Raw genomic sequence first — 27958 nt, 5'->3', positions numbered from 1 at the left:
GGCTGTCGGGACACCTCCTAACAGGACTTATTTTGTTAAAGACCCATAGTTTTTGGTAAAGATGCCCTATTGGCTGTGGGGTGTTAGCTACCCTGCCTAAGACACCAGTGCAGCACACCTTCAGTCATAAGACTTGTCATTGCTCATGTGGTTGCAGATTGCAACAGTAAGTGCTGGATGGCAGATGTCTTTCCTATAGGAATGAAGCTTTCGGGCTCGGAAAGCACCTCTCCTCTTCAAATTCCCCTTCTTTCCCCTCCTCTCCTTGCTGTTTTGGCAGGCAGTGCAGCAAAGATAACTTGGTAGCATCTCTGCATATATCGTACAGTGGTGGGCTTTGGAAAAAATACAAATTCTTCAAGAAATTGTGTCCCAGGAATGGTATTTAATTAACAGGCTGACAGAATAAACCATGCTTGTTCATGCATCTGTCTGTCAGTAACTACACAGCCATGCAGCATTCAGGTGGATTATAGAATATATGGTTTTCTTCTAGAAAACAGACTTTATATATTTCAAATACTGGACTGAGATGGTTATAATCTTGTTATTTCACCATTACCTCTGTCATATATTCCAGTCCCATCTGTTTTTTTAGGGAGCATCAGGTAAAGTAAAAGGCCCATCAGGGACTTTAGAAACAAGGAGTCACACTTGCCTGAGACATGGTGACATTCAAAGCACAGAGTGACACATTGCAGGCACTGAAAACACTGCACTTGCACTGCAGAGTTAAAGCCAGGGCCTCCTGTAATGGCAGTGGTGGGGATGAGGGACTTTTTACTCTTAAAGCCTTTGGCTTCAATAGGCATGATGCCTTTCAGTGAAGAACCCTTTGGGGCAAAACCACAAGGAATCTAAACAGACGCGGGCCCCGAGGGTAGACTGACCGTAGTATAGACACCACGTTAGGTGCATGACTACAAAACTTCTCAGGATTATCGCGCTAGGTCACTACAACACCATGCTGTTTGGCACCTGGATACACAGCAGCAACCTCAGCCCCGGAGGAAGCATACATACAGTTACAGAACAGGTTTGTGCACACAGGATTCACCCACGGGGAGCCAGCAAAGGGGAATCTGCTGCAAAGCTCTTTGGACGCAGGTGCTCAGCTCTGTGTGGGATTTGCGAGAGCCAGCCTTCTCCTGCTGTGACGCTGAGTCTGCCCTGGGTTTTAAGACCACAGGAAGACTCGGCTCAATCCAGTGCTGTCAAGCCAGTTCTCTCTGTGAAAAGTGAATAGGATTGCCAGTGCATAAACTCAGGGACAAACCTTTCCCTAGTGGGATTTTGCCTAAGCCTGAGTCAGCAAAAGTTTTCAGAGCAGACCCTATGGACAGGGACCACTCTTAGCCCTGTGAGAGAAACATGAGGCCTGGAAACCCTGCTGGAGCTCACCACGTGGAGTGTTTGCTCTTTGGCAGCAGGAAGCAAAGGGGACTTTGGGCACCTACAAAGTTAAGTGACAGAAGTCATTTCAAACGTGGATGTCAAACCACAGACATTTCAGGTCTTTTCTGGTTTCTGTACTGCTGCCAGGTTATTCCTCTGCGATGTCTCTAGGATGCTCTACATGGTGTCAGCAAGGCTACATGGAGAGCGAACGGTCAAGCAGATTTGTCTTTACCTGTGAGTAGGTGCTTAAGACCTGTCTGACGTCAAGCACAAACATAAATGTGTTCATTATTGACCTGGGATCCTCATTTGGGTACAACATGCATTGCTGAAGATGGGAAGACCTCATTTTAAACTGTATTCAAGACGTCACAGGATCAAGGGATGAGTTTGATTGCGCTTTTATTTGGATTGCTGGCGTTCCCATCACAAGATCACAACAAAGAGCATTGGTCCAGGCAGTAAGACCTTGGTTCCTCATCCAAGGGCCATACTGAAGACTAGGTATTTTACAAGGAGAGAGACAGAGAGAGAGAGGGAAGGTAAATTAACCTAAAGCTCAGGAAAAGTTATGACCAGCAGAAAAAAATTAAGCCAGGCAGAGTCATCTCTGGGCAAGGCACTCAAAAGTGCCTGAACCGTCACAGAATCACAGAGTGGTTGAGGTTGGAAGGGACCTCTGGGGATCATCTAGTCCAACCCCCCTGCTCAAGCAGGGTCACCTACAGCACGTTGCACAGGATCGTGTCCAGGCAGGTTTTGAATATCTCCAGAGAAGGAGACTCCACAACCTCTCTGGGCAGCCTGTCCCAGTGCTCCATCACCTTCACAGTAAAGACGTTTCCTAATACCCCTCTGGACTGAGGGCAAGGGAAAAACTCATTAAGTTTGTTTAGTGGCCCCCTTTGGTCAGTGGTGTTATTACTGCTGATCTCACTGAGGGAAAGTCAGATAGACACGACCAAAATCCCAGCAGTTCTGCCTTACAAAGACCACAGGCTCATCTCCAATTTTTAGTTTTCTTCTTGTGACACTTCATGCTGTTTGCTTTCCCAGAGGACCCTTCCCTTCTCTCCTTCCCTTTGCGGGTGGGTGCTGAGGAGGGGCTGAGCAGAGGGGTGGTGTAGGAGGAGAGAAATGTAGGGAACACCTCTGAATTAAAAAGCGAATGAAGCAAAAATGGATACAAAGCAGTGGATCAGGGTTACATGTCTGCTATCAGTGGCTGGAGAAAGAGCCCTGCAGTTCCAAACACACAGAGGATTATGAATACCCAGAGAAATACTCTGTCTATCACCATAGCTACGTATTTCCAATCATCTTCCACCTGCAAGAGAAAAAAAAGAGAAGGATAAACTACATGTAACGTAACACGCAGTTGTGGGTTGACGCTGTACGGCAGAAATGTCCCTTGCGCTTTCGAACATGATAAAGAGGGACATATATACTGGTGAGAACGTGGTGCTTACATCTGCCGTCGTTTTCAAGTCTCTTTGGAGGGCACTGATTTTCAAAGAGTGGGTATAACATAAGATCTGGGCCCATTTCTGTGCCTCTCCCTGAACGACCTGTCACTTTCCGCTCCTCTGGCCTGATCTGCCACTGTGTCACTCCGATTAGACTTGACTCATTTCAGCAAACAGGGCAACTGGACTACAGCAAAGCACGGGCCCTGACTGCGTCCACTGCGGCGTCACGCGTGCTCAGCACGCTCCGGCTGCAGGCCGAGGTGAACTCCTCATCTCTGAGACATGCACCCTAGGAACACGTGCGATGCGGTTACTGCCTTCTAAACTGTACCTGCAAACGTGGACCATTGCATCAAAGGACGAACATTCACTCGCACAGCACCTAGTGCTTGCCAAATAATCTCTGCTGAGCGTTTTTCCACCCTGTTTTCTTTTCCCAGTTTCTGGATGTTTTCCTCCACGAGGCTGCTGCTGTGCTTCTTGGGAAAGAAAATGCAAGAACTGCAGCTGCTGTAAATGTTGCCACCATTTTAAAGGGCTGTTATTCATACAGTGCTAGTGCATGGTATCGCCCAGGTGGCTTTACCTAGCTGCTGAAGCAGGAAGCAGCCCGCAGAAGAGTTTCTTCAGTGCTTACCTGAGAACAAACCCCATTTTTTCCCTTGCTCAAAAGACAGGGAGTGTTCCCAGATGAAAAATCATGCTTCCCACCTCTAACATGTCTTGAAAAGTAAGAGGCAGTGCTGATGATGCACATGCCAGACTGAGAATGTGATTTCAGGTGGCAGAAGAAATCAGAACATCAGCAAAACTGGCAATGGAAGAGTTATCATGAGCTGTATAATCAAAGTGGCATGTTCCTGGGACTGCTTCATGCAAAACTTCTGCTTATCCGGTGTGCATCCAAGAAACCAGATGGATATGGTACATGGCTATTTTTTATGTAGCTGGAGTGGCAGTGAGAGCAGGACCGAAATGCTGGGGTCAAGCAAGACAGTGGGGCACAGGCTCAGCTCGTTTCCCATCTCCTCTGTGCTGAAAGATTCCTGCCTTTCATTCTGGGCCTGGCATGTACTGCCAGATCACCCTATGTACCTCAGTCACCAGTCTTAACAGTAGTGTGGTGTGCAAAGTTAGATGCATATTTTGGCATGAAAAATTTTCCACTGCATTAAAAAAAAGAGGGGGGAAGCAATTTTTGGGTGGCACAGAAGCTTCCTGAATTTCTGCTGATCTCAACAAATTATTCTGATTGATAGAAGGAAGAACATCAATGTTTTCCTCAGGAGATATTTGCATTTTTCAATATGAAAACAGCAGTATTTCATTTTGAAATGGATTTTGCCTTCATATAGCATCTAACAACTCAAATCCAAAAGGAAACATTTCATGACTGGTTGAGGTAAATGCTTCATGAGCTTCAAAACTCTTTTTGAAAACATCTTGGTGTGTCTGACAATTTTTATTCTTTGTGAGGCAAGGGTGGTCCAATAAGCTTTGCTGGAGCTGCTTTTAGTTGCATGTGTTTACACCTGAGGACTTCACCCATGAGTTGTTAAAATATCAACATGCATCATTTTCCGTGACAGTAATCCTTGTTAGGATGAAATATTTATAGCTTCATAGAAGCAAATCCAAAGTCCAAATGCCAGGTTTCATTTTTAAAACCCCTTCTGTCTTTCTTCAGTCTGTCTTTATTCATCTGTTCTCTGTTTTCTTTCAGCTGTCTTCCCTCAATACTCAGTTTTTCTTTCAAAATATGGTTGTTGTGGCTGAAAATACTGCATTGCTGAAGCCGCAGTTAGTCAAATCAATGTAAAAAATTCAAAATAGACCAGACTGAAACAAAGTAGAGACAATGGCATCCTGAAAGGAATATCTTTACCAAATTTATCACTGGCTGAGAATTGCTTTTCCCCAGATTAACCACAGTGCTGCTAGACAAGTCCTGCTCATCAAAAAGCAGTTCCCAAATCTGCTTGTTCAAACAGTGTGCCTGAACTGGAAGCCTCTCCTACGTGACCCTGTTCACGAGCACAACCCCAAAGCACCGCAGCTCTGCGGGAGCTGGGGGCCACACTCCCTTTTTAACACAGAAAGGCGCCTTCCTTGGCAAATAACACTGTGGGCATCAAGGCATCGCTGCTTACCTGGGCTGAGCAGTTGGCAAGCAGCAGAGATCACTTCTGAGGAACTACAGAAGTAGGGTTGAAAGAGGCCTTGAAAGGTCTCATCGAGTCTGTCCCTTGCTCCATGGCAGGATAAGCTCTGCCTGAACTGCTGCTGATCAATGCTTATTTACCCCATACCTCATGGCCTCCACAGGCTGGTGCTCCTCTCCTGCCCCAAGATGGGTCATCCTCATGTCTAACCTAAAACTCTCTTGCTGCTTAAATTATCCACCGGGAACAGAAGAAGAACAGACGAGCTCACTTTTCTTGTTCTACCCCCAGTGAAGGTTTTTTCTCCTCCCTTCCTGTAGGAAACTTTGACCCATCTTCAGGTCTCACAATTCTCTTCCCCAACAATTCCAGTTCCTTTGGGAACTGCCCAAAGTTGCAGTTGCAAACTTCTAAGCCGTGTTTTTCAGCCCTTGCTCACTGTCGCCTTATGTGTGGCCCTGTGCCTGGTTGGTTCTGCGTGGCCCAGTTGGGCGCATACCCCCTTACCTCTTTGGTTTCATTTTGAGACCTCATGTTCTCTGCGATGAACTGAACGCTGCTGATGACATCTTTCACTTCTGGGGAGTAGTCCACGTGCTCTGCAGTCCATTTCAGTGACGGGTGGCTCAGTCGCCTGCTTTTGGTGGTAGGGAGTTCAGCTGCTCTGTCACAGTGACGGCATCGCTGCTCCTTCTGTAATTTGGCATCTCCGTGCTCGCTGTGCTTTGACTTGCCTGACTTACTGGTTGATCCTTTCCTGCTCTTTCCGGACGTGTGCTTTTTCTGCTGTTCTAGAGGCCTCTGCATCAGCAGGACTTTTGGGAGCAGGCTAAGGAAGACGGTTTTTACCCATTTGGGCATTTTGTGTGTGGTTGGGGTTCTGTAATGTATGTTCAGGACAAACACAGTGATGACAATCGACAGAGTCACAAATATCATGGTGAAGAGCAAATATTCACCTACGAGGGGAATTACCAAAGAGGTGGATGGGATTGTTTCTGTGATCACCAGCAAAAACACAGTCAAAGAAAGTAGCACAGAGATGCAAAGAGTCACTTTCTCACCACAGTCAGATGGCAGGTAAAAAACTAACACAGTCAGGAATGAGATGAAGAGACAGGGAATGATTAGATTTATAGTGTAAAACATTGGCAGCCTTCGAATATAAAAGGAATATGTTATGTCTGTGTAGATCTCTTCACAGCAGTTATATTTGATGTCATGTTTGTAGCCAGAAGCATCAACTATTTCCCATTCACTATTTTCCCAAAAGTCATTCATATCTACTTTGGAGCCAACGATCAGAAGATCGATTTTGGCTTTGTCATAGGTCCATGAACCAAATTTCAGTGAACAGTTCTGATGATCAAATGGGAAAAAGGTGATATCCATAGGACAGGAGCTTTTAAAAATAGCTGGTGGGGTCCAGGTGATCATTCCATCATAGCGAAGGAGCGCTTTGGTTTTGCCTTCAACTTGAAAATCTCCCACAGCACTGGAAATAAAAATAAGGCAAAGAAAGGAAAATCACCATGAAAGTAAAACAACATCTTCCAGGGACACTGCACAAGGAAATTTCTAATAGAAAGGATAAAATGGAAAAGCATTTATCATACTTGTTGTACAAGACAATATCTGGCTTCCAAATTTTATCTGCTGGTACTCGAACAAATTCAATGCCGTCATATTCTGTGGGATCCCATTGCAATTTGTAGTCATTCCAAATCTGAAAGTAGAACGAACAAGGATTATAAACCTATCCGTAATCAGCAAATACCTGCCTCTCAGATCTGCCTGGATAATGACAGGCTACAATAGAGACTGATGAAAGAGGGGATAATAGCCCAAAGGACAACAGGTCAAGCACTGGACAAATGCTGGAGAGGCATGAGTTTTGCTCACATTGATTTGCTATCTCCTCTTCTGTGGTGAGCTAGCATATCGATCGCCGAGATGATGAGCCTTCCCCTTGGCTTGCTGCAGCAGTGCAGACCCTGACCTGTGCAAGGTTACTTCCCCAGTTCAAACAGGAAACACGGGCCCCACTGCTGCTGGTATCAGAATGGATCCTGAAGGCTAAAGGAGACCAGCATCTGGATGAGAAAGGGACTACATATGCACACTGTAACAGGCAGTCTCTGCCAGGGGACCTTGCTATCTGTACAGGGGCAGTGAACTGACAAGTTGGAGCAGCCCGGGATGTCCCACAGATCTCTCGCATTGTTGTCTCGTGGCATCTCACTGCCTCTCACACAGCCCACCCTGAAGATCCTGCCTGTGAATATAGCAGCTTTTCCAGAAAGCTTTGTGTGGACCAGAAACAGGGCCTGAAGGAAGCTGGTTTTAGTGGAAGATGGCTTGTTTCTTTCAGCAATTTAGATGCTCTAAGGCTCTTTGTCTATGTATGACTGCTAACATCATCAAGAGAAAAGGAGGTACGCTCCTTTTGCTAATAAATATTTTGACTGGAAACATCAATTGGAGATGACCTGGGATTGCAGAGCTGTAATATTTAATCATTCCTTAACAGGTACATCCAGCTAAGTGAAATTCATTGGTTAAACAGATGATAGTGGATTTGGAAGAGAATGCACTGCACAACAGAGACGGGTTGCGCTTGCTTACTCCTCAGAAATAAGACCACATAATGAAAATGACTTTTTCAAATGGAGCTTTGGTTAATGGAGATTCTTCTCCTTATATGTGTTTTTTAAACCCTTGTTACTAAACAAGCACTAATTCTGTAGATCTAACTTTCATGGTAACATACCTTTCATCATATCTATGCAAAACACATGAGAAATGCAAGTCACTTACATGTCTCAGCCACAAATTGGTTTCCATAATCTGATTGACTTCATCCTAGAAGCAAACACAAACATGCACATCTTCACTCCATAAATCTGTTACAGTACCCTGAGATGGTCACAGATTTATTCTGATAGAAGTGGAAACCAGAATTCCACAGTATGAGGTGATCATAGGTTATTTTTATGGTGCTTGTGAAAGATAACTAGGCAAAGCAAAGCTGTTTCAAGGAGGCTTACACTTTCTGCACAGTGGTCTGCAGCTCTACAAAATTTTTTTCGGGGGCTGTGACCCACAAATATCTGGCATACCAAGAGTATGCCCAGGGCCTGAATGCATGAAGACAAAGCATATGATTAATCTGACCAGTGCGAGTGGAACAAGGCTCTTCTTGCAGCTATATGTTTTGTAGGATTCAGTTTCCAAAATGCCCTGCTTACTTAGTACCGTGCTGGTCAAACTTCAGGGAAAATGGCTACCATAGCACAGTGTTCTTGCATTTCTATGCAAGCCCCCGGAGTAGATGCACTGAACCAACAATAAAGTAGATGGCTGTAGCACTGACACCTTCTTTTTACAGCCAGCCATGAATCAGAAAGGTGGTACATGATGCACAAAAATAAATGATAGGTCCTGTTCTAATGAGCCTTCAGCCTAGAAGAATTTGCAAAGAATCAGATTGCATATATTTATGGATGCAGGCTGACATTCGCAATATCTGTGAGAATATTTCTTCAGAAAATCCAGCTGGTCTATTTATCATTTTCCTTTCTTTCCCAAAGGCAGTTCCAGAGGCCATTATGTAAGAAAGAAGTAAACTCTAGAAATCTGCCAAGTTACCTGTAATCTGGAAACAAAATACTTTGACATACTAATTCCTACGGCTGAGAGGTCAAAGCCCTATCTCTACCATGAGGACTTACAATGCCTTCATTTAAACTTTCAAATAATTTAACTCTCCAGCTGCTCTTGAATCTTGCTCCACTCTGCTCGTCTGTTGCTTCACTATAGACCTAGGGAGATCCCTGGGAATTGAAATCCAGGTTCTGTTCTGCCAATAATTCAACTTCACAGAGCAAACTTCAACCTGATGCAACCAGACCAGGTTTTGCTTCTTCCACAGTCCCCCTACACTATCGCAGCAGATTTCCCACCTTACACAAACTCACCCTTGTATACAGGTATCTCACAACACACAATAGCTATTCCCAGGTCAATGTCTAAAAACACCTCCCCACAGGCTGCAACACAGCTCTTATGTTATTCTGAACCAACCAAACCAATCTAAACTTGCAAAAATTAAGATTTTATGTCTGAGGGCCACTAGGGAAATGACACTTGACCCAGGGGAGAAGTAGGCCACGCGCTATGTAATGTGGACACAACCAGATGGCTCTGGAGTGGGCTAGCCCTGTGGAGAGTGGGCATGGACACTCAGCACTGCTGCTCTGAGGGCTGGAGGTTGCTCCCTGGAGTAGAGAGATTTGACACTAGAGAGGCAAAGAATTAATCAGTACAGTTTGAACTGCTCATTTGAGCACTGAAGGGAGCTGGTTTACAGACAGAAATCCAAAGGAATCAACATGTACACCTGGACACACATGATCATGGGAGCTATGAGATTTGCAGGTGCAACCACCGCAGTTATGTTTGCTGTTCTAGTAGTTTATGTGTGTTTGGGCACCTGAACTCTCTTCCCACTCCCCTATCTTGGCAGCCTACCGCAATGAGTCTTACCACATTTGTAAGCTGGGTAATGGCCACTTCGAAATGCACTGTGACAGGATCAGACACATTTTCCACTGGCCTGATGAACTGGTTGTAGTGGGAGAAGAGTTTATGAAAAAGTCGCTCTTCTGATTCACAGGTTGTGACATCTGTGTTGATAAAAATAAACAAGAAGAGCTACTTCAGAGGTAAGGAAGAGGGAAAGAAGATGCTGGATAATGTGCTATTCCATGACATACTTCTGGATCCTGTGCTTATGACCAAGACCCAGAAGCAGAGAGAGAAGAGGTCTCATAGTATATTGCCTGTCAAAAGGCATTCTCCTGCACGACTTTGCTCAGTGCTCTCTGTCTCCTCAAAGCTGAAGGTGATGGCCTGAACATAAATGTCCCCTGAGCTGGATATGGTCCATAAGCGTCCATTTGTCACACTTCGATATCGGACTAAGGCATAACAAGGTCTAGTGGCTGGAAGTTGAGGCTGGCCAAATTCTGAGCAGAAGCAAGGCACACATTTTCAGCCAAAAGATTAGAAAGACAGCTTACCTGGAAATGAACTCACCTTTGGGTGCTTTTACTTTAAAACTCACAGTTTATGAAAAACATAACTTCTTACTCAGAAATTAAAAGCTTGAGGCTGCAATTACTGGATCAAAATCTATGGCAGAAAGCCTGATTAGGTGATTATAATGATTCCTCCTAGCCTTAAAAACTATGCGTACATTTTATCCTCAGATTTGCTATTTCAGCTCTTTAGAGCAATTTCTGTTCAGAAGGACGTTTGTTTGTTAAGCTGTATGAGAAAAAGAAGTGGAAGTGTTACAATTTCTCATAAAACAGCATGCATTTCTGACATTTGAAGCTGTTCTTAGGGAATAAGCAGGTCATAGCTGTTACTCTTCATGCAGGACAGGCTTCATGGCTCAGCAGGGATGAGCTATACGACAGGCACTGAGCTGCCTCGCTGCAGGCTCAAGAATGCTTTGAATCCATGACATACAGCCCACATCTGAAATAGTTATTTTCACGGTGCTAAAGGATAGAAACTTCAACTTTAAAAGTAAAGATTAGATGGTGTGGGCTCTGGTGACACCAGCTTAGAAAAATATCTTTCTTGGGTGGTTTGGCTATTTCAACCCACTACTATAATTCAGGACTTAAAGTCAAAATTCTTCATAAGGCAAAGATTTAGAACTTGCTCCTCATATTGAGTATAGCTATCTTGTCAAGGCTGCACGATGCAGCCAGGGTTATTATTCATGTGAATGAGGAAAAATACTGTTTCAGATACATGACCACGATGTTTTGCATTAGTCCCAAGCTACACTAGAACACTTCAGGAAAGCAATCACAGCTGGCCTCGATGACATCAAAACCTTAAGCACAGACGGGGTTTGGGTTAGACAGAGTGGTCTCTGGTATGGCACAGGACATGAATTTGCATTTAGCATTTCCTCCAGTGAACACAGAGGTCTGTGATGGAACAAATGTCCTATAGGGAGATGCTTAGTCTCAGCATACAGCACTGATTTCACGCATAGGCCACCCTTTCTCTATCTTTAAAAAATGACATTTCTGTCTTTAAGGTGATACAGAGCATGCCCAGATTCCAGGGATGATCACAACTAAAGGCTGAAATGTTGGTTATTGATAACTTTCATTTATGGAAAGAAAATTCCAGTAATCTTTCCATGACTTGATGTTTTGTTTCATCCCTTTAGCAACACCTAGAGAAGACACATTACTGCCTGTAGAGTTTGGACACTTGTACATTGTGTATTATGCCATTCGAAAAGGAAATGTAGTTTCTTTTTCAGATCTCCCTATCACCAGCCATAGCACTGTGAGGACGTGGGGTCACCACCAAAGTCTCAGGAAGAAAGCCAGTGAGTCTAAAATCATGTTTCATTTGAAATATTCCTATCGGCTTCTTAATGGACACATGTTTTAAAATAAAGTAACATTTGGAAACAGGCAAGTTTTCAGGCCTTTCATTTTTGTACTTCATTTACATATTCTCATCTTGCTTGTGCTGCTTTAAGACAATGCCTAATACCCTGCTAACAAAAGCACAATAATTCGTAAATGTGAGTCTTGGTCATCAGCAGAGGTGAGACTTTCAAAGAAGCTGTAGTGACTTAAAAACAGAAATCCTGCTGAAACTCAGTGAGTCTTGTTCTTGGAAATCACTCCAATGCATTTAGCAATAAATCACAAACAACAGTGAAAAAAACATATTGAGTTCTCACTTCTGAAAGCGTGAGTACAGAACATGCGCGTCTTTAGCCTGCATTATTTAAGCAACGGCAAAATTCAAGCACCTAGCAATATTAGTAGAGCTCCTATTGCGTTTTCCATTCTGCACTAGAAGCAGTTCCTCAAACAGTTACCAGACTGAAATGAAGAGTTTTATCATGTGTGAAAATTAGTGTTGCTTTAGCTCCCTTAAAATACTGCTAAAACGTTACAGATTTCAAGGTAGAAATAGCTGGTAGGAAGTTTACATTGAATTCATTCCAGGAAAACAGAAGCACAGACAGTGACGGAAGGTATTTTAGAGAGGAGTATCAAAGACAGCCTACCTTTAATCAAGGATGTGAACACAAATGCCCACACACAAAAAGCAGGGTAACGCCAGCAGAGCCACCTCTCAGGATGCATTGCCAGAAGCAGAACAGACCTTCCTTTTGAGGACAGAGGTTTGGGAAAACCCAGAAGCAGAAGGTAGGAAGACACAGAAGCCCCTTGGATTGTGAGTGGGTGGCACGAAGGTTTCAGTTTTGCATTTGCAGCAAACTCCGCAGTCTGCTGAGCACAGCAAAGCCTTGCAGAGTTGCTCCCGCTTTCAGCGGGAGAGGAGAGCTTATGCTGTGCAGAGAGAAGGGAGCCGGGCAGCGTCCGATCAGGTGACTTTTCACATTTCCAGTCACCCCCTTGCCTCTGGGGGAATGCACGAGCGTGCAGGAGAGAGGGAAGGCGAGCCACAGGCGGGGGTGTTCGCGGAGGGGGGAGGCACCCCTCCAGCCCCCCACCCACGGGTTAAAGAACAGTCCCCCAAAAGCAGCTGCTTTAGCTATTGCTTGGTGTGATTTCTTCACAGATCCCACCTGAGTGAGTCTGTCGGAATACGAAAGGATGAAACAACTTCACTTTCTTGGCTGAGGATCAGTTCTGCTGCAGGAGAAATGGATGCTATGTGGTTTTAACACCTCTACCAGAAATGTTTCTGCCTTGAAATAGGAAGAGCATCATGTGCTAGAATTGCTTGACAGTTTTCTAGGTGGATAACTCTAAGGTAAATAGATTTATTATTGCCATCTGACAGGGATACCTAAGTGCGCTAAGTTCTCTCCTGACAGACAAGTCAGCTCACAACATCAGTTTTCCTGTGATTTTTTTCTGTGGTATGATCCATGCGCTGGTACACTACTGGTGTAGAAACAGAGCAGTAGACCGAAGGAAATATATCAAGTGCTGCCACAGAAGTAGCTAACACACCAGGTCCACTAGGACAGAGCATTACTCTTAGTCACAAGAAGTTAAAAAAATGAAGATCCCGATCCTGTAAAGATTAATTTGTGTTTGTTCCTCAAACATTCAGTATGGGTTTCCTTGCAACAGAAATGCCTGAACAGAAACTGCAGGCAAAGGGTCTGAGAAAGTGAGTGCTGTGTTTAATTGGGGAGGGGTGGATGGTGCCAGAGGTGACTCGGTGCCCTCCAGCCCCTCCGAAAGCAGCTCCAACAAGGAATCTCCTTTATGTGTGCTCAGCCCAGCATGAACAAGTGGAGCGACTGGATGGATGATTCGATCAAAACAGAAATACTGCTGATTTCCAGGCAGTTACACTGTAAAAGTGTGGAGAGAAAAGAAAAGCTATAAAAAGAACAAGGACGCCCTTCACACCGCAGAGCCCAGAAGTGAGGCCTCTCAGGATGAGAAAGTGGCTTCTCTTCTACACAAGTTGCTAACGTATGAGCAGGAGGGAAGGGGTCGGCATGGCAGAAAGAGACTTAGGAATGAGTTGTCTGCAAAGAGATGATATTGGAAGTGGACAAGTCACCCAGGGCAAGACTGAGGGAAGAAAAGGCAGTCTTGGAGGGTTACTAACAGGGCCCTACTCCAGAGCTCACTCCAGGGCTGGTGTGGATATTGCTGTTGACCGGGGGGACCTTGAGCTGAGCCACACCTCTGCAAGGAGCTGAGAAAACAAAAACTCAACCCTACAGGAGTGCGTGGGTGCTGCGAGTGATCTCGCACTGTCAAAAGCAGCAACAAGCCAATGTGGATGTGAGTAAATGAGAGGCCACAGGACACAGCAATGGGGTGTTTCCAAGCTGAAGTTGGATACAAACTCTCCTTCCAAATGGTTTTGTTTTAAGAAGAAAATGTGAGGTTTTCCATGACGATTTTTTCCTCCGAATTTCCATTTTGCTAACATTCTTCAAGAAAATAAAAAGCAAAAAGAAAAAAGCTTTGCTTTGCTTTGCTTTGAGCTGTGTCTGGTTTTCCTAAGTGGAAATGTTTGTTGGGATGAAGTTAGCACTCTACATCCATAACCTTGCACCTCCCTCACCTTACTCGATGAAGCTAACACTTCCTCCCCGAATTTGTGCTGCCTAAGGGGCAACAGGAGTAAGTAGCCACAAGGCACCACGGGATGCCTGTGACTTGCTGTAGCGCGTCATGGCATACACACTGCTGTGACAGACCAGCGCGTGTACCGGGACTGGGCACAGTAAGGTAGTCAAATACAGTCTGAAAAAAAATTGACCCCAAATTGAAATGTTTTGACGTGTCCAAGACTTTTTGTTCTGGTGAACAAAGTGACAGGCCAGGAAATCTGGTGTGAGTGTGTTTCCTCCCTCCAAAGGCAGGGGAAAGCAATGGCAGACCAGCTGGCAAGGTCCCTCCTGCCAGACTTGGGGAAAACAGCTGTGTTTGGGGGCGGAGGGAAGACACCCGGGAAGCAGACCGAGCTGAGAGGCAACGCGTGTCCTTCCGTGAGCAGGTGGGAGGAGGGAGAGTGCCGTGCCCTCCCCGCCTCCGGGGCGCTGGGGAGCTGGCCCTGCCCGTGGGGAAGGCGTGAGAGGAAGGATAAGGAGCTCAGACTGGGCGATGGGGCATCCGGATGGAGAGGCCGGAGGGACCAGCTGAGGTCCTGCCTCTGTGGCAGGGAAGCCAGCCGGGAGCAGGGAGGGAAGTGTGTGAATACCTGCTGTCGGGGAAAGTACTCAACTGAGCCTAACACGAACCGCCCAAGGCGGGTGTCAATACGCCAGGCCCAAACAGCAAGAACCGACAGAGCCTTTTACTCCGCCTTTGCCTTCGCTGTGTGGAAGCAGAGGTTGAATCGGTCCCTTTACATGTGCTTCAAGAACGTACTGCCTCAGAGCAAAGCACCTAGCCTCCCTTCTCCAGGTGAGGTGGCTCAGGCAGCAGAGGACGTGCAGCTTGCAGGGACGCGCGCAACCTGCCTGATGTGAAGGTTTCCAGGACAGAAGTACCGTGAGGGATGAGCCACCTCTCGCTGTGTTCTCGTTCAGGGCAACCTGTACGCTCGCTTCTCGCTGTGGTGGTGCCGAAACAGCTGTGAAGAAGACGGCAGGGAACCCAGCTGCGCTGCTCGGCGTGCCTACGCTGCTGCTTATCACCACCGCACGCAGGCAGCTGCTGGGAAAGCCATGCTGCTGCCGGGAACCACCACCTCAGCCAGGGCTCACTCCTCTGCGGGTGTTCACACGCAGCACTGCCCTGGGCCTGGGACACGCGCTGCTAATGAAAACGATGCCAGAGAAAGGAAACCAGAACTACTTTTTCTTTCTGTTGAAAGTATCAGTCTAATTACACTGTTTTACTGATGGTTCTGTAGTCACGTATGGACTGTCTGTCCTTTAGCTGAAGTTAAAGAAGGGAAAAAGAAGAAGAGGGAACTTGGTAAAGGTCACAGACAGGGAAGAAATTTCTCAGGGTGTGAGACTTTATAATTTAGACACCATGGCACTGTCCCAATCCCCTGTGTCATTTCTCAGTGCTCTAGGCTCTGCCTGCTCCCTTGCACGCACTTTCTTTTCCTCCCTCTTCTCTTCACCTTGCATCTGTCTGTGTCCAAAATACTCTCCAGCTTCCAAACAACCTTCCCTTTCCAACCTGCTCCTCTCCTCCCAACCTTTTGCCTTTTGTCTTTCTTTGATACTCTTTCACTTTCACCCTGTCTTCTCCCCTTTCATTTTTTTCTCCTCTCTCTTCCATCTGCCCATATTCATGCCTCTTCTCCTCTTGTGGAGAAAACATCGGGGCAGAAAGAGGTGATGTGAAAGATAGGGGAGGGAGAGGAAAGCGGTAAACTTTCTACCCCTTTTGTTATTCCATTTCTTATCCTGTTCCTTATTCTTTTCTTCCCCCCTTTATGCCTGCTACAACATCTTTCTTTCCAGTCATTCCTCCTTTTCCTTTTTTTTTCCTGATATCCAACATCACTCTGCTGCTCTCAGTCACCCCTTCTTCTCTTCCTCCATTGATCGATACGATGTTACTCTGCTTCATACCCTAAGACCTACTCCACCTCTACTTGCCACAGCTCAGTGTCCCATCTGAAAAGTGCACCAGGTTCTGAAAAGTACAGCACAGAGCACAAATACACCTCTGCTTCCCCAGAGGCCTAGGCAGCATCTGCCATGTGTACACAGAGACACAAACACATATACCCTCGCTCTCTCATGGCTCTGGGTGTCTTGCCCTCTCCCCTGTATGTGTGCACAGGTGCAGAGCGATGCACTACCACCTACCTGAAATCTGTCATGCCTTTACTGTGAATGCTAAATGGAAATCCAGCAGGACCTGCTAAATCCCATATTCTTCAGACACCCTGTGCAATTTCCTACAGCTGCACAGAGGGACTGTCGACAGCAGCACTTCTCCACTCCTTTTTGTATTCTTCTTCTGCGGAGTGACAGCCATGGGGCAGGGGAAGAACACAGCTTTTCCCAGGACTTTTGGGAAAAAAGCATTATATAGGTGTTTGCTCTGACCTTTTCCATGCTGTACTGGCCTTGTCTGTGCAGATTACAGTCCCATCAGGTCAGAAGGTTTCTATTACCCTGTGTTAGTACGGTGCCAAGCACAGTTGGGCTCACCTATTTTGTGTGACTCCTATCGCTACAATGAATGAGGCTAATAAAGCATTTGTCAGACAAGAATATTAAGAGTCCCGTTTTCATTGCCTCATTGCCAGACGTCCAACCGTCACACAAGCACTCCCAGGTCACTGTCCCTTGCTCATATGCCAGTGTGGTCCAGTTCGTCAAATCTCACACCCTGAGCTGTGCGTTCACGCAACCGGTTCCTGTCCTGCACTCCGCTGCAGTGAAGCCTGGAATACACCCCTGGGTAAGCCCTGGGCTGTGGCCTCCGTCCTCATATGCCAGCAGCATTTGCTCTTTGATACATCAGCCACTGGTCAATGACTTCTAGCGCGCAGGAGATGTGGAGTGTGAGTGAGGTTACCGTGTGAGAACGGAGCTCAGGGGGGTATTGCATGCTTCAAGATTATCCATATTAGGGCATTTTTTGTTACTCAGATTTTAAATGATGCGTGGGAAGATGCCACAGGGCATTTTCTCATATTGAGCACATAATTTTTTCACTTCACCAGTTTGCCCTGTGATACAGTCCTTTCTTCCTGCTTCATGTTTTTTAAAGGGGTTGAACCATAATGCCCGTCAGCCTCCCCGTTTTCCTGGCAATAATGCCAGATAAGCCAGGCAGTCATTACGCTAAATAGAAAAGTACATTAATGAGGATGCCTACTCCCCTGGAACTGCCTGCTAAGGAGATGCAGTACCCAGAACACTAACACGAAGAGCCATCTTTTTAAAGCCAAAGTATCACTGATGGCAACATCCCCAGAACACTTTCCACCACACATATGGAGTCTAAGAGCATTACTCTTTTTAGTTTCACTGACCTCCAACTTGGATTTACACTTCCTGTTGATTGGTGGAGGTTTATATAGACTGCTAAAACCTAATCCATTTCAAGGAATTAAAATCAAAAGCCTCCATCTTTGTTTGGCTTTTATAGTATTCTCAAAGTAAAAAAACCCTAGGAATGTGTTTTGCAAAATAGTTTTATATTTCAGTAATATAAATAACTTCCTCTGGTGCAAACATACTTTTACATTAGAGTCTGGGATGTTTCTATACCTTCTCTTGACCTCTTTGCCATAACTGCCATTTTTTTTTAATCCCATAATGAAAATCAAGACATATTTTTAAGCAATGCTGAAGCCATATGATGGAAATAAACCACCAGACAACCACAACAGAAAGCTGGGTGTTATTTACGCACCTAGTTGTGATAATATCAATAATGTAAAGGCCATGCAATCTTGGGCAGGAGGTCTCCAAACCCACCTTTTATATTGACATTTTCAAGGTCTCCAAGGTGCTAATAGACAACATTTAACTTCTAAGACATTTAGCATTTCATAGGTAGGAGAAAAAGCAAATAGATATCTAAGTGGAGCCTCTGAAAGGGATGCTATGATGTGCAGACATAACAGATTACTGGATTCAGTGAGTTTGGTGGGCTTCCCTAATATCCTATTCCTGTACTGAAGATAGCAGGTTAAAAAGTGATATTGTTAGAGAAGATAAGGTAGCAATGAGTATGATGAGTTGAAAGAGTAGGTGTCCTGGAATGAAAGACATAGGGAGAGACTGTGCAGGAGATGGGAATATGACTGCAGTGAATACTCCCATTTTGGAGATCTGAACTTACCCAGCCTGGAGGGATAAAGGGAAAGGAGAATATTAAAGGGTGTTGCACAACAGGGAATGCTGCTTGGAAATGGTGAAGATTATGATAGTCCTAAAAAGGAATTAATAGGAGACAAAGCGGATATGTCTGTATCTGGACACAAACCAGATTTCCTCTTTATCCACTTACTTCCTTGGAGGAATGAACTGGAGTGTAGGCTGCTCAAAATGTCAGTGTAGTTGCCCAGCTTTGGTCCTCATGAGTTTACTAAATTTCAGACCACTGCATGGAGCAGGTAGCTAATGTCCCATGTACATGGAGCCACTCAGAGCAAGCACACCAAACAGTGCTTTTGCTGATCTGACAAGTCATGAATACAGTCACACCCTGGCTGAAAAACTTCTTTATGCAGATATTCCAGTGGACTGAGATTGAAAACTTACCAAATGTTTTTGCAGATTTATGGCTATGTTCCAAAGGAAATGATAAGATCTATGGGAAACTTTGTGGCTGGAACTTGGAAAAAGAAAGAGTCTACTAAAAATAACTTAACAGTAAAAACTGTAAAAAGATCACAGTTATCACCAGGGAAATGAGCTGCTTAGCAGGCAGGAGGACTGAAGAAACACTTTTTCTTGTGCATCTGTGACTTTTGTTCCAAAACCTCCCATGCTTCAACAGTTTTAACCTCCCCGCATGCCCCCTTTGAGACCTGTAGTGGGTATAAAGCTGTATGTAGAAGCTAGGCAGGAGCTATGTGTATGCTGATTAGTGGACCAACACATATGTGCTGACTGGCCATCTGGTTGCTTTCCAATGAGACATAAAAGCCTGATCCGTCTGCCCTTCCTTTGGGTGGGGGAGCATGGAAATCTTATTTGGATTATCCTTTTTATGCAGCTTCTGGTACACACTAACCTTACAGAAACGTAATTATCTGTAAAAGTCATTATAAACTGGCCTTTGGAGGGGTCAGTGATCAGCCTGAAAAAGTGTGTGGCATCATAAATGTTGTTTCAGTAGGAAATGAACTGGACTGAACTAAAAAACAGTTTTTCTATCCCTGCTTTAACAACATAGGTAAAAAATAAAATCTTCAGACAGGAAAGAAGTAAAATACCATATCTCCCTCTAATTTTTTTCCAAAATACAGAGTAAGAAGATGACCAAAACTTTGAGCAAGCAGGAGGGAGAGATGAAGGATAAATCCTCTCGGTATGGAAGAATCTCAAGGAAAATTCCTGCCCACCACAAAGTCCAAGTGCAGCAGGGATAACAAAGGTTTGTCTACAAGGCGAGAAGCATCGTATCCATTCATGTCTCATTGAACATCAGATCCCTTCTGGCATAGAAACCTCAAAAATGTGCAGCATCTAGGCCAAGCAGTGTGACATTCCCCTGAGACTAATCTGTCAGAGGACAGAAACTGAACAGACACCAAGTAGGGGAAAGCTTTTGTCGGGCCTGACACATAAGTAACACCTTACATCTGACTGACATTGAAAGGCTCAACAATCTAACCTTAAAAAGTCCCATTTCTATCTGAACTGCTGTTTTAAGTATATTGCCTTAGCAAATAACATCTAAGGCAAAAATCCATGGAAGAGCATTGAAATCACTATCTGTCTGTGTGTTCATAAAAACCACAGAATCACAGAACAATGGAAGACTTTCTGAAGATCGTCTAGTCCAACTTCTTCTTCAAAGCAGGTGCAATAGGTCATGTCCATTTGATCAGATTTTTATTTTTGTTGTGTTATAGCAAGCAGAGTGCGACCAAGCTTCCTTAAAACCCGGTCCTGCAAATGATCTTAGACAACCAGTCTCAAGAGATCCTTTGCATGTTTAGGCACTTCGTCATATTCCCCAAATGCTTGTGGGTATGTTTTTCCCAGAGGAGCTGGAGACCAAAGGCTTTTCTGTTGAGTGAAATTGTCAGTTTAAGCCACAAAGGCAGCACTTAAAGGAAGGAACACTGTCGCATCAAAGGTGGTCCTTGTAGGTTGACTGATTGCATGGATTTGTTGTTAGGGTGAAGCAGTGATTGCTCATCTGATTTGAAAGTGAGCTTAGTGAAACAGACAGAACTAAATTCTGTGTGTGGTGTTAAAGATAGCTGTTAAAAATGCAATTGGAAAGACATGCCAATGAAGCTACCTAACATAGCTAATGCAGCAGTTTGTGTAACATTTTTGCAGCTGGAGCATGCATTTCCAAAGGTGCAATTGCTGTTTTCATGGGTCTTCTCCATGTGGAAGTGCTGTAAAGAGAAGGGAGACATGTTCAGAGTGTAACTCCACATCAGAGCTGTGAAGGACACTTCCTGGCTCCTTCAGACATATATGTAAATTATGCCCTCCTCTCACCACCCAAGTCAGGTTGTCCAGGTGAACAGCGTTGGTAGGTAGCTTAATAGCATGAAGCCTCTACGTCTGTCCGGAGCTCTTCTGGCTTTTCTGGTGATCTGTGCTGGCACAAGATTGTGCCCATACTGTATCCGCGTGTGCAAGTATGCTTTCAAATGGGAACACTCATTTAAACAACTTGGTCAGCTGAAACATTTGTAATTTCATTTTGAATCACCCACAGATTTGGGCTATTCTGTGTAAGCAGTTTCTGAGTAAGTATAGCTAGGGGATTCTCAAAAGATCAGAACTACACTGAAATTAATTTACTTTTTTGATTTGGAAAATTATTCTCTTACTCTCCTCTACACCTTGCTGATGGCTTTCCAATTGGAGGGGAAAAGCTATTTAACATCATTTTACTGGTTTGTGATGGACTGCCATTATAAGTTCATTCTAGTATCAGACAGGTGACACGTTGCTCATACTTTGAAAAGGGGCAGGAGCAGCACAGATCCCCTTAATATGACTGTCCTTGGTGAAGCTGTTGAAAGAGTCAGTTCCTCTACTGGTCCTAAAGAGGCCATGAACTTTGGCTGAAACCTGGCAGTACCCTTCGGCCCTTACTCCATCTTCGAGGACAGTGGAGTGATTTAGAAATGTTGCCCTTAAAAATTCTTCATGTCTAGCCCCACCATATCCCAGGGCATCAGAGTATTTTTATGGATGCTGTAAGGAGGCTTGTACATGGTAAAGGGGACTCTTGAAAATAGATCAAGAAAACCTTCTGGAAGCAGGATAGGTGCTGTAATATTTTGTAAGGGCTCAGTATATCCAAGATATGCCTTCCCAAGCGTCTGTGAGAATTTGCCATGTTCAGTGCAAAAGAATGGAAAGTAGCTGAGCAAAAATGTAAAAATTTGATAAACTCTACACTTCTATTTTTGTTAAGACCAGCCAGGTTGCTGGGAGGGTTAAGTAATCCTGTTCATTTCAGTCTCTGTGCCATGCTTTCTTCCCTAGGGCCCTGTGCCTTTTCAAGGAAGAATGCTGTTTGGATTATCTGTGCTGGGTTTGGTGAGTAATTTTGATCCCCTGATTAGCAAGTATTAATGTTATCTTTTTAACCTTGCTTATTCCCTTCTGCTCATAAAGACCCATAATATCCTCACTATGGAATAACAAAAGTGGTAGTGAAATGTTTTGGTCTCAGAGAACCTGTTATTTCTGTTTCCACCCATTTTCCCAACCTACCACCAAAAGTTTATGGAGTTTTTTTAAAGTCAGTGGGCAGTGAAAACACAGTCCTGTAATTGCAGGGACTGCCAAGAATTCCAGGGAAGAAAAGACTGACATTGCACGAGGTTTGCACAAACATCCTGAGAGATGGCCCATCTTCAAAGAAGCTGGTATCTAAACTGACATAAGGGACAAGATGTAGGAGAAAAAAAAATCTCATTGGCCGCATTAACCAGCTGGAGAGCCAAAACACAGAGCAAGCAAAGGAGTCAGCAAAATCAGTCAGGAAAACGTGGATTCCAGAAGACTAAACAAAAGAGAATACTTCCTTTGCAGTCAGGTATATATTCACAATCATCATTTCCCCTAAAACTAAGCTCCTATTTCTGTTTTGCCTAAGGTTTCACTGGGAACTGGTCACCAGGAAAATCCAAGTTTCACAACTCTGTGGCAAAAACTAAAGACACAAAAGCTTCAGAAATTTTGCAGTAAAATGGATGAGCAGAAATATATTCTGACAGGCCTAAATAGTCTAGGATGTTAAAAACCCATGTGGACAGAGAAGCTGGGTAGATATTCTTCTTTGGACTCCATACAACCCTATCAAACGTCTGCAGATATAAAATAGCACTGAGGTCAGAAGCTTGGCATGCAATGACTTTCATTAAACATGCCTGGATTTCCCCTCAACCGAGCATTTTGGTCAGAATTCTTCTCATGGGACATTTTTCTCCTCCAGATGAAACTGAGGCAAGCTTCTGGCAAGTTTCCTCATATTTGAAAGAGAAAATGTCTATCATAGCGCTTAAACAATTTGCCCTGAGTTAGTGCCATGAAGCTTGTACTTGGATTGTGCCTACATGTCTTTGCAGTGTTTGTTTTAAACAGCACATAGCTAGTTTTTGAAGTTATTTCTACAGCTCGTCAGAAAACCATGCACATATTCACAAGATATTTCAACCTTTTTTGCTAAAAACTCAAAATACAGAAAAGAAGTATTCAGCCAAACCTAAGCTCCCTGACAGAGCTTTGGTGAGGAGAAAAGGAGCATCCTATGACTGCACTGACCCACAGCAGCATGAAGGGAGTAAGAAGTTAAGAGACATTTTCGAGGAAGTCTCATCATGATACACCACAGGTGAAACATTTTGATTTTTACCTGATTTATATGAATGGGGGGACAGAACACTTCTTTGTCCCCAGAAAACAGTGCCACCCTTTTGCGAACAGTATCACTTACCCAAAAATCCAGACTTCGTCTGAAAATATTTTTAATCCACTCTAGTAAATACTTAAAATTGTTGGCCCTCAAACAAAGTGCACTGAGACAGGCAACTGTGGGACTAAGAGAATTAAATCAATCACCAGTTGCAGAGGGGCAAAGAACCAAGACACTTCTATCATAAGAGTGACCAGAGCTCCTAACAGTGGCCCTGAAACATGTTGTGACTTTGGGATGTCTGAGCTATGATTTTTTAACCTTTTGGGGCTGGTCTAAGCTTGCACCCTGAGGGAGAGCACTTCAAAGCTGCCAGAAGGAACCAGCTGCCCATTCTCATTTAAATGCATGACAAATTAAGATCTGGCTCTATTGGTAATGCAGAAGAAGAACCTCTCCTCTGCTATGTGAAGAGCAATCCTACTAAAAAAAGAGTAATTCTGAAACTGAAAGCACAAATTGGTGCATTCACATGAAAAAAAGTCATGTGGCAGGACCTTGCCTTTGGTAGGTTAGTGGACTTGCCCATGTCTCTTATAGACATCTTTTCATGAGGGAGGCAGAGAGGCTGTCAGAGGCCAAGAGAATTTCTTGTCTTTATGTGAAAGTGCTTTATTTTTGTTAAATGACTGTCTGACAGTTACAGAGACTTGAAAGACAATTCTGCACACTTCATTTAATGCATGGTTTTGTGAATGTTATGAGTTCAGACATTTCTAGGACAGGCTGAGCCATCAATATACCTCTTGTGCCTCTGGCCAAAAAGTGCAAGGAGAAAGCCTGATGTCATTATGGTCAAAAACCATCTTGGTCGCTGTTTTTTGGAAGAATATTTAGAAGGCAGAGAGGAGGAGAGCAGCAACCTCATAATAAGCATTGTGACCAAGAGAGAGAGGAAGTGGAAAAAATAATTACAAAACGTCCTCTGCTTTAGTAATACAAGTATCACCACTGACTATTAAGTGAGCAAGGCAATGTCTGAAGGGGACAAGCTTCAAGTTTTTTGCATAGGCTTAGGATTAGACAAGAGTGTTTGACAATCAGTTCCCATGCTGCAGTGTTCGTGACTCAATATTATGTTTAAGCAGACTGGAGATATGCTTATCTTTGCTTCAGGCAAAAGTGAACAAACTGCTTAACAGGACACTAATTCCATCTAGCTCTAGCTATCAAAAAAAAAAGTGTCTTTTTTAAGGCTTTCTCTGTCATCAGTGGAGAATGATTGGCTGTTTCAGAACATGACTTAGGATGGGGACCTCTCAGAGCCTGATGCTGCAGGGACTATTTAGATACCTACCTTCTGAGCAGCTTAAATTAGCCCATCCTTTGCCTCCCCTTGTCTCGTTTGGTACAACGGGATAACAATACTTTGTCTCTTAGATCTTTTTAGACTCTGAGATTGGCACGGGACTGTCTGCTTCTGTATGTCTGTACCACCAGACGCCCCTTAAAATCTGCAATTCAGGCAGTAACAAGGAAGACACTTAGATAATAATTAGGGCAGACTGTTTCATAAGAGATGAAAAGAATTTTTTTCTGTTTAAGCAGGTAACACCAGCTGACAGAAATGAGGAAAAGCAGGACAGCTCCTTAGCAGACCTCCAGAGGCTGTGGAGCAGGTCCTACAATAGCTTTCTGTGCCACATACCTTACAGCAATGTAATATTGCATATATACACTGTGTTTGAACTCATGGCTCATCTACACGAAGATTTAATGAAGCAGAAAATGGTGCAAAGCATTTAACATGTTTACGTGTTAAACATTTAACACTAATAGTGCAAAAACTCTTGGATTTGCTTTCTGGCAAAGTATCCAATAGCATATTATTAAGAGCATGTTAAATCAGCCTGCATTATCATCCGCATGGAAACAAAGGAAGAAATGCAAATCTGCAGTCAAATTCTAGACCGACGTATGTGTTGAGCAGGAATTTGCAGAGCAGGCCAGGTGGAGTTTGACTGTCATTCATATAGTCTACAGAAGATGTAGCAGTTTTGAAACAAAAGTGGTGAAGAAGGTAACTACAAGTTGGCAAGATACCCCCTTGGCTTCAGGGGTGCAAATTTAGCTCTAAAGTTCCAGGGCCACAAATGCAAAGACTAAGGGAAAATATGATGACCAGTAAGAAGTGACACAAAATCATAACTGTGATCCGCGAGGCATCACTGAAAGTTGGTACCATGTCAAAAGTCAGCAGCAAGGCAAGTGGGAGAGTGTCTGTGCTTGTCCAACTTATTTACATTGTCAATTGGCTGAAGCTTGCCAGCAAGGAGTGAAGGGTGAAATTCCCTCAGTAGAGCTATGGGGAGTGAGCAGCGATGACAGCAACATCTGCTGGAACTAAAATGTTGCTGGCTTAGCCAACAGGATCCCCTAGTTTAAAGCTGACTGAAAGCTTTGCCATTCAGACCAGCTCAAAGCTTGAAGGGGGGAAACAATGGAAAGGGAAATGCTTTTTGCAAAGACACCTCATTTTCCTTAGCCACCTCTATGGCAATTTAAAAATTTTCAAGTATCCAAAAGTGTGGTTTTGAAAGTGATTTCTCTTAAAAATAAAATTATTAACTTTGGGATGGGAAAATTTTAAAAATTTAAGATCAGCCTGATACATATCCTGGATTTTACTGCCCTGATGGACTGTATTCTGTAATACTTGGTTATCGGTCACATAAAAAACTTTTGAAGAGATTGCTGAATTCTGTTGGACCAGTTTTTGCAATCCTTTCCCCTTTAATCCAGTAATTTCAATAACACTGAAGAAATTATCATCAGTATGGGTGAAGTTTGCAAAACTTCAGAGAAGCCAGAACATGTGGTTTGGAAAGTGTAGATTCCAGTGCCATTCCCCTGGACATGCCTCTCCCCAGTCCCCAGTTAGTCATCCTTTAACACCCATTGGTCAAATAGAAGCTGTGAGGAATAACACGGAAATGGAAATCTGGAGCAGCAGATAGGCCCCACTTGAAACCACCACATCAAAGAATAATACTAGCTGTCATCTCTCCAAGGAGATCTGTTTGCACACAGCAACTTCTGAATGACAAAAAAATTGAGAACTACTTCCCTTGATAAGGGGAGTACGTACTGGTGTTTTTGTGCAAGTGCATGCATACAGACTTCTAGTGATCATGGTGATAGGTTGTTAAGACTGTAAGGGTGCAAGCCATATATGAAACTGATGCTCTGTGCTGATCTGAATGCTCTCATGATCCAGTCCTTTGCAGATTGGGTTGCAATCCAGAATGTAAAGGTACAGAAATGTGCCCATACCTCTTCTGTGTGTCGTTAATGTCTGTTGAGCTGCTAAGGCAGTTTTAAACTTTGGAGGAAAGCAGTTGTGCTCCAGTCCGAGGAGGTAAGTCAAACTGTGCAAAAGAATTCACATGTTTTATTCAGGAAACATTTGCAAAATCCTGAAGCTGGATGACCTTTGGTTCTGATTTAATACATCCTTGGATCTAAAAAATCACAAGTTTTAACCTGTATCATTTTAAGAGTTCTGTTCTTTGAAAAGAAGTACTCAGTTAACTTGAACATGCCCAGTCCACCACTATACAACTTGGAAAATCTTGCTTGAGAAGTTTGCCCATGAATTTTCTTCCCACAAGTATAACTTGCACTCTCTCCATTGAGCAGATAACCCATGAGCACGGGTCATGACAGCCTTCCCAGGAACACAACAGCATGGTCCTCAAGCCCATCCTGCCTTAGCCTAAATACCACTGTGCATACATACGCACACTCACTATCCTTTGGAATAGCAATGGAATGGAAAAGCTATTGCCTTTAATTTATTGCCTGATTTGGAAATGGCTGGCGTACAACAGTGAGGCACAGGCAAATTTAGTAAGTTCCAGGGTCTATTATGAGCCTAAAGTCAGAGGCGCAGGAGAGGGGATGTGCCTGAGAATTGCATGCAAATACCGGAGAGACCCTTGGGGAGCACACTGGAGGGGCACAGCAGTTTCACAAATGGCTAGAGATTATCATGTGTAACAGCCCTGGGTGGGGGAGGGCACAGACTTGCTTCCATTTTGCAAAGCAGTGCATCTGCAGAGATGCCTAGTGGTTGAAGCTCTTCCTTCCTCATCTGCTCTTGTACTACCAGATGATGCCCAAATGCTCGGAGTGCAGAAAGGCTTCTTACAGCCTTCTGCGGTGCACCGTCAAGTCCACACTATGACAGCACAGGTATTTGCCATCCTCTAGTCCACTTCGGAGGGTAGGTGACAGCTACTGCTACTACATGATGGGACAACTGGGTAAACCCAAGATGTGAAAATACCGCAAGTCCTGCACAGCTGAGGAGATGTCTCTGAAGCACAGCTGCTCTTCTAATCTGCTAGCATTAAGCCTTGCAAAGCAAAGTAATACAAAGTAAAACAAATTAATAAACCATTAGGAAAAGCATTTCCAGTTGCTTTTCTGAGCTTAATCCCTTCAGCTTCTAAGTATCACTTAAGGGCCTGTTACTCTGCTCTGTTCTGCAGCTCATAATTAAAATAGAAAGGCTGCAAAGCTGCTGGGAAGATACTGATGGACAGCTCTGCAAATTGTTCCAGCTGAACCATAAACCTGTCAAACAAATGATACATGTTAGTTGTGATGGCCCTATGCCTCCCAGAAATAAAGTGGATCTCTAATGGAAGACTTTGGTAAGTTATTAAACATTAATTAGGGCTTACACAATATGTATATAAAAAGGATTAGGTTTGTTGTAGCAAGGGCAGAACATTTATTTCTGAACTTTGGTTTACTGATTATCAGCAATACGGACCTGCAGCTGAGAACATCTGACAGGAGAAAACATCTTTGTTCTTTGTTTTGA

At 44.0% G+C, this 27958-nt stretch overlaps 1 protein-coding gene across 1 annotated transcript; it reads right to left on the bottom strand.

The window, feature by feature from the left end:
• Nucleotides 1–2198: 2198 nt before the first annotated feature.
• CHRNA6 (cholinergic receptor nicotinic alpha 6 subunit) lies at nucleotides 2199–12304 on the bottom strand. Its single transcript, XM_026098773.2, has 6 exons — nucleotides 12147–12304; nucleotides 9575–9714; nucleotides 7847–7891; nucleotides 6646–6755; nucleotides 5537–6524; nucleotides 2199–2725 (listed from the first exon to the last, which is right to left on the bottom strand). Exons 1-6 carry the CDS (start codon nucleotides 12223–12225, stop codon nucleotides 2603–2605), a joined length of 1485 nt encoding a protein of 494 aa, XP_025954558.2. The 5' UTR covers nucleotides 12226–12304; the 3' UTR covers nucleotides 2199–2602.
• Nucleotides 12305–27958: the final 15654 nt, after the last annotated feature.

Source organism: Dromaius novaehollandiae, chromosome Z, assembly GCF_036370855.1.
Source record: "Dromaius novaehollandiae isolate bDroNov1 chromosome Z, bDroNov1.hap1, whole genome shotgun sequence".
Classification (NCBI taxonomy): Eukaryota; Metazoa; Chordata; class Aves; order Casuariiformes; family Dromaiidae; genus Dromaius; species Dromaius novaehollandiae.
This window is presented reverse-complemented; position numbering and strand designations above follow the sequence as displayed.

Coding starts and splice junctions, on each gene's coding strand:
- CHRNA6 (XM_026098773.2), bottom strand. CDS start 12,225: ATGCATCCTGAGAGGTGGCTCTGCTGGCGTTACCCTGCTTTTTGTGTG. Junction 9,715..12,146: donor GTTCACATCCTTGATTAAAG/GTAGGCTGTCTT, acceptor TTATCAACACAG/ATGTCACAACCTGTGAATCA. Junction 6,756..7,846: donor CCAATTTGTGGCTGAGACAT/GTAAGTGACTTG, acceptor TTCTACTTTCAG/ATTTGGAATGACTACAAATT.